This window comes from Melopsittacus undulatus, chromosome 1 (genome assembly GCF_012275295.1).
Source record: "Melopsittacus undulatus isolate bMelUnd1 chromosome 1, bMelUnd1.mat.Z, whole genome shotgun sequence".
Taxonomy (NCBI): Eukaryota; Metazoa; Chordata; class Aves; order Psittaciformes; family Psittaculidae; genus Melopsittacus; species Melopsittacus undulatus.
Window position 1 is genome coordinate 141,677,163 of NC_047527.1, and position 10,074 is coordinate 141,687,236.

The 10,074-nt window shown below is 42.0% G+C and overlaps 1 protein-coding gene across 1 annotated transcript; it reads right to left on the reverse strand.

The window, feature by feature from the left end:
- Positions 1-3,769: 3,769 nt before the first annotated feature.
- Positions 3,770-9,830, reverse strand: RP9 (RP9 pre-mRNA splicing factor). Its single transcript, XM_005141663.4, has 6 exons — positions 9,561-9,830; positions 8,551-8,581; positions 7,644-7,773; positions 6,710-6,801; positions 5,231-5,292; positions 3,770-4,599 (listed from the first exon to the last, which is right to left on the reverse strand). Exons 1-6 carry the CDS (start codon positions 9,746-9,748, stop codon positions 4,386-4,388), a joined length of 717 nt encoding a protein of 238 aa, XP_005141720.2. The 5' UTR covers positions 9,749-9,830; the 3' UTR covers positions 3,770-4,385.
- Between the last annotated feature and the right edge of the window lie 244 nt (positions 9,831-10,074).

Below are 10,074 nucleotides of genomic sequence, written 5' to 3' on the forward strand. Positions count from 1 at the left end.
GACGATAAATGCCAGTATTTGGGCAGGACTGGAAACAAAAAAGTTATGTTTTGCATAAATCTCAAACTCTATTATTCTCTTGTATATTTTGTAAATTGCCATGTATTCTTAGAGGACAAGTAGAAACATTGTAAAGACTGAGGACATTTAAAATGGAGTTAAGTATTTAACACTAAAAGCACCTTTTTACAGCTAGCACAGCCACTATTTAATAAATTTAATAGAATTGCACTTTGAGGCTTCTTGTATTCCATCTATACCTAGAAGCAAAACAGCTTGTTATGGGGGGGGTGTGCATCAGTAGTATTAGAGCTTGGTCTTTACTGCTGTCCTGCTGTTGAGCTCTGCAGGGTTGTGAAACCCATCAATGTCATCTCATAGTCAGCTTGTCTGTATGGTGTGGCTTTAAGTACCAAATTCTCCTCCATCAGCTGGGTTTTTGGTTGGATTTGTTTTTGTTGTAAAAGAATATAGCTAAAACTGGATCAAGTTAAATACTGACTTGATGCTTCAAGGCAGCTCCTCAGATCTTAACTCTTTTCAAGTACATGACTGAGGAATAAAACTGAAACACTGTGGTGATGGGATGCTTCCCCCTCCTCCCCTTGTTTGTTTTTGGGGTTTTTTTTTGTTGGTTTTTTTTTTTTTGAGATCTTTGAGTCTCCTATGGAGGCCCTAAGCTGGAGAGATGGACTTTGGTGAGCCAGCAATTTTTACAACAGCACTGTACCATGTCCCTTGACTTCTTACTGATGACATCTATTACTGTTGATACTGTCCTTGGCAACTTGCTACAGAAAAATCGTCTGTAGAACTAAGATGATAAAACTACTGATCTTCTGAATAATGGAAATAGACTGATCTAGATGAGGTGGATAGCTCAGAAGTGGCTGGTTTTATGTGGGAGTATTGAGGTTTCCCTACCCAACTGATCCTTGATCTAGTATTTTTAATAGCACTTGCTTACTTGTTTTAACAAGCTTTTATAATTATAGCCTTCAGCCCAAGCTGTTAGTGAAGGGATCCACTTTAACACTGCGATCCTAGTTTTTATTTCCTCTTTACAATAAGCACTTCAAGAAAATAAGGAATACAGATTTTTGATTTGGCTTTTGTGATGCATAAAGACTGTTACATCAGAACCTCAAAGAATAAAATGAGGGAGGGAATTACTTCCAGCATGGAGCTTTTTAATAGTTTGGAAAATATAGGACTGCTGCTCTTGGACATCTAATACAGGAATGTGCTGCTCTTAGAGGGGGAAAGAATTTATTCTGATGGGGAGGATCAGTGGTAGAATCTCTTCAACTTGAAGATTGTTCTTAGGTAAGGATTGACTTCTTTTTCCCTGAACTTGAGCATAGCCTTGGCATTTAATATAGACCCTGTTCTGCTGACAGGCTTATCAAACAAGCAGCAAGATACAGTTAAAGGAATATTCATGACCTCACAGTTAGGTGGCACTCTGTTAATAGCTAATACTTCACAGGTACTCCCAAGATCATGCTACTGATTCTTTCACAGGTTTTGCAGTAGTCAGTATTCCTACCCAGATAAAAGAAGCAATTTAGGCTGTGGTGATGCCAGCTTCAGGGAAGATGTGAGGGAGTAGCAGTAGGAGTGTTCAGACAGCTCTTTGTCTGAAAACAAATGCTATTTTAAACTATTTCCTCAATCTTGTAGTGTACCCATGCTACATATCCATACCAATGCTTTAAGTAGTAGGCATGAACGTGCAAGTGCTCCAGAAATACTTCTTGGATCATGTTATATGTGGTGTATTCTACTCTGACAGTACTAGTCATATGACCTCAAAACTAAATCTTCTACTTGGCTTTTTTTCCACTCAGCAGTGTGATTTGTGCACTGCATCTTAAGTCAACTGGTTTACAGCTATATTTAATATTCCAGTGGGTGAAATAGCCACACTTTAGGCAAGTTGTGAAGTACAGACTGTGTTTTATGAGGCTGTGAGTTGGAAGTCCAGGCTGCTTTTATTCAGGCAGGTAATCAGCCAGAGGGATATTTGAGATTTAACTTTACAGGCGCACATACATGGCACACTTTTGCTCTCAGTGAGGTTGGACTCTCCTGTGCTGGCAGCATTGACCTTGCAACTGGGGCAAGTATGGCTCTGCCCTTGAAGCTTTCACATGCTTCCTGCAGCACCTCTGAAGGGCAGCTGAAGAATCTATTTGCTGCTTGGCGCATCAGTAACAAGCAGTAGAGGCTTCTGAGGCTGGGAGATTGGTTTGGGCAGACTGACTGTCTGCAGCTCAGGATTTGACTCCTTATTTGTAGCTGACTAAAAACCTCTGTCACAAAGTGGGTGTGCTGCAGTTACTGAAGTAGAGCCAGTGTCTTACGTTGGCTTGCCACGTTTTAATTCTATGTTCCAAGTGTCAATTTGGTAGCACCTAGATGCCATAAAGCTTTCCCTTTTACAACGTCCTGTCTTCTGCCTTAAGGTGGAAAAAATTAATTACAAGTCTCCGCATGAAAATCAAACTATGGAAGACCAGAGTCAATGGCACCTCTCCTTACCCCCACTTATCACATCCTGAGCAAAAAACACATACATGGCTTAAAAAAGAATCTTCACATTCCCCTGATTCACTGCCGTCTCAGACAAGATTTATAAGCCTCAAGTAATTTCATGGCCGTAGAAATAAGACTTGTGAGTATTTTTGCTGAACTCGAACAAGGATGGTCTTTTCACCTGTTAAACTTTTTTCTGGTGAAAGAGCCAGGAGCTCTGAATTTGCTGCTGATGTTGCTGATACAGAGAACTATCAGGAGTCACCAATATATCCCACCACAGGGAGATTTACTGTATAATACTGGAGGATAAACACAGCTTCACATTCAAGCTCTGGGAATAAGAATTTTTGTGTAAGTAGCTTTTGACTACCTTGCTTTTCCCCAGAATATATTGTGAATGACTGGAGAGGAATGGGTGTGTTTTTTTTTTGTTTTTTTTTACTAAATGACTCTTTAAGACATGTAGGAGGGAGAAAACACATTTTAATGTATATCTTCCCCTGTCATCTTTTCCAAATGTCTCAGGAGGAAAAAAACAGTCATGTCCCATAAGGTTTAAGTCTATGGTTCCTAATGTCAGTGTTAATGTTCACCTTACTAATGTCAGAGCTTCATCATGCCTTTTTCTTTCAATGTAAGCATAAGCACAGAAACTGCATTCCATGTAAGCCCTTCCTACTCCTGTCAAGACAAATCTTTCCCCTTCTCCTTTTGCAGACTACGACTATGTATCTCATCTTGGTCCTGAAATCACAGCTTTGTATCACTGCACCTTGATCACTGCACCTCCAAAGAGCTGCTTATTCTAATGCAGTTCAGCTTACTCTAGCTATCTAACTGAGCCTGCAAGGTTAGAATAACAGCATAGTCAGTCCACAAGGTCAACTGAGTTGACAGAACTTTTCCTTCTTCCTGCTTATGTGTTCTTTACTGCTGTTTGGTGGTTTCCATGTCTATATTGAAAAACATTTTGAGAGCCTTACACACTTATATTCTTGTGGGATGATTCATAAAGTAATTGTAGTAAACAAAAAAATAAGGTGGAATTTATTTCCCCAAGTAAAAAAAACCTCAGATGTACCAAAACTGATACTGAAGTATATACAGAAATTAATCTTTTTCATCTTGAACATGAAAACCCCTTTTTAAATAACTAAGCTTACTCCCTCTTTACACTCAGCTCCCAATCCTATAGGCTGGAGAAATGCTTGAGGTGTTGAAGTATGTGTATTAACGGTGATGATGTTGAAATTTTATTACACACAATAAAACACTCAAGTTTTATTAACACAGCAATTTTGTCTTTAAGTAGATCCCCTTGATTAACTCTGCTTTCCTTCAGCAGTGCTCTTTATTTCCCAGCTGCCAGTACTAGGACAAATACACTGAACTTCACATAGGCTGTATGAAGTACAATACAGTACAAGCTGCTGCTTATGAGCACTGTAAGTGAACTCCCAGTGCTCTGTATGTAATACAATAACTTTACAGAGAAAAGACACTTCAACAGACAGCTGGCTCCTGCTGCAGGTTAGTTGGCAATACCTTGGAAGTCACTGTTTCCTGCCACAATCACATGTGGCAATGCAGAACCAAATCTGAGCAAGGCAGATGATCCTTAGCACAGGTTTTACAATAAAGATATTCTGATGGAGAGTTGTTTAATGCAGTCCTCTTCTGGCTGCAGCGGGGCAGGAATGGGCAGCCAGCGTAAGGATGTCATATGTATCATCTATACATTCCCAGTTTAATAAAACCTTTTCTGGTGGTTTCTTCCTCATCCTTTGGGTCTTTCCTTTTACTCCACCAGAAGAGGTCAATGAGCATGCAGCAGGTGAACACTGCTAATCGGATTCTGACTTCTCATTAGATTTAGATGACTTATGCTTTCTCTTTTTCTTCTTCTTCTTTTCCTTCTTTTTCTTTTCCTTCTTTCTCTTTTTTTTCTTATGTTTATCTCTACCTTCGGAGGACGTGGAGCTGCTGCTGTCTTCATCATCCTTATCACTGTTATCTTCTGAGGTAGAGTCCTCCAAGAGCTGCTTCAGTTGCTGTATCCTGAGTTTAAAAACTAGAATGAGAATCCTTTCTAGCTCTTTTTTACCTGTAAAACTTTATTCTAGCTTTTATCGGTTTTCTTCCTAGCCTGAGAAATGGGATCTACATGCAAAGGGCAAGGGAACACTTCTGCTTCTGCCAAATTACACTCCTGTTACAGTTTTTGCAGACTGATAAAAGCAATCCCTTTAGACACAAGCAGACTCTCTGTTCTCTGAGACTTCCCATCCCACAGGATGTCAAAGGTAGAGCAGGATATTGGCCAATATTTATGTGTGCAAAATAGTAAGGCTACAGATATCACCAGACCATCCTAAGTTCTCTGCTTATCTATATGCAAATACATGTTGGAATGCTGATACTATGACATTCATGACTATTATGGCATAAATGAATGACTACGCTATAAACTTTGTTTTGGGGAAAAGTGTAGAAGATGGAATTAAAGAGGCATGAAGTATTATTGTATGAATCTTAAGAAAGCAGAAATGCATTCGTGTCTACCAACATAAAGAAACTGGCATTAAACAAAACGTAAGGGTAAGCTTGTATCAAGATTTCCCCCATATTAATGCAGTGATCAAAATGAAAACCAAATTGAAAATACAGTTTACTATAGAGCCACACTTACCTCTTTTCTCTTTCTTCCCGTTTATTTTCATTTATTATATTATACATTGGATCTTCATGTGCCTTTAAAGTGGAAAACAGAAAATCCAGTGTTGGTAAAGCAAGGATTTCTTACTGACTGTTCTATTTCCTAAAAACAAATAAACCAATGCAACCCAGTTCCAGAGGCTTTTATCAAAAGATGAAACACAGTTAGCAAGCTCTTAATTCCCAAGTATACTCTCAGGCTTACCATGCTTAATCTGAACTGGTTTGGTTTTTATTACTTTGATGAAGGGGACCCTTATTAGGTATAATGCCTCTGCCTTTTCAAGCAGCTCACTAAGAGAACGCCTTCCATGTACTACAGGGATAGCTAGACAAACATAGAGAAGTTCAAAATACTGATAGCATATTCTGAATATAAACACACAAGTGATTACAGGAGCAAGGAATCTAAGACAAATAATGATGTTGTAGTTGTCCTTGCTTGCTCTGCGCTACCATTATTGGTTCTTAACTCAGTTATTTTGCAGTGGAATAGGCATTGCAGCAAAGCTTGTGGTGAAGGAAGGTAGCAAGTAAACACTTCAGATGTTTAAGGTTAGTTCATGCCATGCAAGAATGCAGCAAAAAGATGGGGTGATAATTTCTTTTGGAAGATTAAGCAAAAAAGTTCAACAGAGACGAGGGATCTGATGTTAACCAGAGGTGGGAATTAAAACGTCAGTAACAAATGAAAGATGCTGGGAATGCACCATGAAGGGCCTTGGACATACAGCAAGAGTTTGAAGCAACAGAGGAAAAAAACCTGAGGAACAGTGAAGAACAGAGGCAATCTTGTCATGGGAGAGAGCTAAAACTACTCTTTGCAGTAGCATACAATCAGTATGAGCCCAGAATCAGGAGAGAATGAGTCCAGACTACATTTTTTAAGGATAGAAATGAGGACATAAGACAAGGTGACAAGAGCTTGAAATACACATTAAGAATGCAGAGCCACAGGAAAAGTTAGAGGTCACGCAGAAAGAAACTGCAGAACTGAGATGCAGCCTCATGTAGCAAGAGATCAGACCTGTAGACAACTGGATTACAGACCTAGACAACAGGCTTCATGATGTGGTTGTTCACAGCAACAGCAGAAGGCTTGAAGCAGCTGCAATGTGGGCAGCTCAAGCTTGACTAGACATGTTTTGTTACGTTGACATTTTAATCACAAACACTGAGTATAATGGTTGAAACAGCTTCTTGAAGGTTTTCAATGTAAATGTAAAAATTACTAATTTTCCTTTTGAAGAGTAGATTTTCTGCAAAGCAGTCAAACATCCAACCACATCTGTAGCTTTTTCTTTATTAGGAGATTTTCGGCATCTGTATTATACTAGAGACAGGGGAAAAGTCCTTAATAAAGCATCATCTAATAGGCTTCTCTTCACTTGCAAGATTATGCACTGTCAGTATTAACAAGTACAAGCAGTAATACTACAGCATTTGTACTCACTACTCTAAATTGTTCCAATTTCTGGTTGCCTTTAATGAAGAACGGGCATTCTTTATCTCCTGTTCTGTGTCCGTAACGCTTACACCTCCAACCTTTAAAAAGCAAAGAGCAGCACTGAATTGCATCTCTGAGCCAGATCAGAAAAAAACCCACAAAAAACATTTATGCAAATTATTTTCCATGTGTAGGAACAAACAGTATAATGTCCGTAAAAGTATGGCTTTTACGAAAGGCTAGGCAAGGCTACTGCATCATTTAAGATACTTTTATATCAGCATGAGGTCATAGATTCATAGAATGATTTCAGCTGGAAGGGAAATTAAAGCTCATCCAGTTTCAACACCCTGTCATGGGCAGGGACACCATCCACTAGAGCAGGTTGCTCCAAGCCCTATCCAGCCTGGTCTTTAACACTGCCAGGGATGGGGCAGCCACAACTTCTCTGATCACCCTGTGCCAGCATCTCACCACCCTCACAGGGAAGAACTTCTGCCTAAGAGTTCATCTCAATCTCCACTTTTGTCCTATCACTACCTGCCCTTGTAGAAACCCCTCTCCACACTTCTTGTCAGCCCCTTTAGGGCCTGGGGCTGCTCTAAGGTCTCCCCTTAAGGAGCCTTCTCTTCTCCAGACTGAACCAGCCCAGCTCTCTCAGCCTGGCTCCAGAGCAGAGCTGCTCCAACCCTTGCAGCATCTCCATGGCCTCCTCTGGACTTGCTCCAACAGCTCCATGTCCCTCCTGTGTTCTTGCCCCAGAGCTGGATCAGGACTGCAGGGGGTCTCACTGGAGCGCAGCAGAAGGGGAGAATCCCCTCTCTCAACCTGCTGGCCAATCTACCTGGACCTTGTCATCTGTCCAGCAGATCTGCCCTCCCCCAGTGTAAGTGGATGGCTCATGAAGGTCCAGTGACATCTGGAATATTTTCAGCCTTACACTGCATGACTTTGACTTCTTTTCCCAAAGGCATCCAAAGCCCTTTTGTTGGGGCATGTGCCAGGAATTCTCGGGCATCTTCATTGCCCGGCATATCCGGTATGCAGTCCTCTGGTTTTGTTTCATTCTCCTATGAAAAATAAAAGGAGAATAACTTTTTTAACTTAGTAAAAAATTAATACCTCAAATGTTCAGGCTTTCACTTACTGTGGAAGCTATTTTCCCTGTAATAGTTCTTTTTCTTGTAACATGTAAAGGATTTTACATGCTTTTAACAGCATTAAGTAATTTGCTTTTGTCCCTCACCCTTGAATTTTCCAGTCTGAACTTTACTGCCATATTAATTCCATTCCTTCCTGTTTATTTTAGTAATTTATTTAAATAAGTAATGCAAATGAAAACTTAACAGACAAGCAGAGGCTTCTTTTTCCTCTTCCTTCTAAGAAGACATAGTAATTAAAAGCAGCCTTTACATCACAGATTATTTCTTCAGGTTAAAAAGCACCAAATGATGGCTTAGGTATACAAATTTGGCAAAAGAAATTATAATTGTGAAAGGAAAAGAAGTATTTTTACACAAATATTCGAGCATTGATAACCCCAAAGCATCCTGAAAAGATGTCACTCAAACTGAAAGTCTGCTTTACCATAAATGACTCCCCTTTAGCCTCTCTATTAAATAGTGCATGAAGCATCTGTGCTAAGAGGTGATGAAAGAACTGGTCTCATCCTATCTGGCCATTTCACTCTGGATTCACTAAGTCATGGTTCAGGCTGTAACTGAGGAGATTGAGTTTTACCCTGGAAGCACCTACCTATACAGCTAACAGTCACGTAAACACCTAAAGAACAGGTTTTGTGAAAATCCCTTGGCATGCTAAACATTTACTGCAATGTATTTACCAACCTTAATGAGCCCAGGGGGAGGTTTCTCATAGCTGAAAAGCAATGGGAACATTGTTACTCTGCAGCTTAGCACAAAGGCCTTGAGAACATACAGTACTTTGATGGTGCAGAGCTAAATGCACAATTCTCTCCTCTTTCTCTGTAACATTCCCACCCCCTCGGATCTCACTGATCCACATTTAATTCCAGCACTGCTGAATGAGACGCAGCCAGCTGAAAACATCCCATCAGGCTGTTCCTTACATCCAACCCTGCCAGCCAAACCTAACAAACACATACTGATTTAATCTGTGTATTAAACCTAAAGACAGAACCATACTGATCCAAGTACCATCTTTCCTGCTGCATTTCTCTTAACAGCGGATACAAAACGTATTGAAATCCAAACAGCAAGCAGGCACCACTTAGAGCACAGCACCTGAGAAAGTGCCTGTGTTGGGAGTTAAATTCCAAGGCACTATGAAATGGTCTAATTTTTTAGTGCTGCTTAGTGCATTTCACAACAGATTTTTACTTCCATTTGGAAAGGAAAAAAAAAAATCATATTCTTGTGAACATCCTGATCTTCGTATTCCAGCCCCTTTCAAAGAAATACCATAAACCTTTCGCAGCACTACACATTACCGATGGAGTTATTCGGCAGATCTCAAACCTTTGTATCTTATTCTCTTTTTTAACCCACTGTAGTGGAAAGTGCCTGCACAACCTCTGCTTCTATGCTGCAACTCCAAGACTTCCAGGAACTCATTTTCCCTCCACAAGAAGTGGTTATAGTCACCGAGCAGCCCTGCAAGCGGCCTCTCTCCCAGAGGCACGGCCTGCTTATGGATAAAAACGAGCCACCGTTTTACAGTTATGGGGCTGGAGCAGCCGCGGAGGGAAAGGAACGGGCGCAACACTCCACTGAGTGTTGCCTCCGGCGGGGCCAAGCAAAACCCTAACACCCCCCCATAGCCATGCACTGGAAACGAGCCGCAAAAGGGCGGGGAGCCTCCCTCCGCCGCTCCTTACAAGGACTCGAGGTGCTGGATCTTCTGCAGCTCCTGCGCCTCCAACCTCTTCCGTTTCCTCTCCTGCCGCTCCTGGCTCTTCCCGCTGCGCGCCGGGGGCTGCGACCGGCTCTTGTGCCGCTCCCGACTGCCCCTCGCCGCTTCCTGCTGCTGCTCCTCCTCCGGGCGCTGTGCCGCCATGTGGGACATCGCGGCTCTGGACAGAGCCCCGGCAGCCGCCGAGGCCGCGGCGACGCGCCCGCCCCTCCCCGCTGCGCATTTGGGTTTCACTTCCCTTCCCGGGCGGGGCGCGACCGCCCAAGCGCCGACTGCCTCCGGTGCCACGGCCGCGGTTGGGCCCTCAGGCGTGCACGGCTCTGGGAGGGAGGGCGGCCATGTTTGGCCCATGGTAGGGCAGCAGCAGCAGCAGAGGGGCTCCCCGCCGGGCCTTTCCCGGCCATTAGAACTAATGTGTGGAGTGTTGCGCCTTCGAAACACCGATATTTAAAAATAGATAAGTGATAAGAACATAAAAC

Excerpts from the sequence above, each read along its gene's own strand:
- RP9 (XM_005141663.4), bottom strand. The coding sequence starts at position 9,748 with ATGTCCCACATGGCGGCACAGCGCCCGGAGGAGGAGCAGCAGCAGGAA. Across the intron at positions 8,582-9,560 it reads ATCCAGCACCTCGAGTCCTT|CTATGAGAAACCTCCCCCTG; the intron begins GTAAGGAGCGGC and ends ATTGCTTTTCAG. Across the intron at positions 6,802-7,643 it reads AGAAGTCAAAGTCATGCAGT|GTTGGAGGTGTAAGCGTTAC; the intron begins GTAAGGCTGAAA and ends TGCTTTTTAAAG.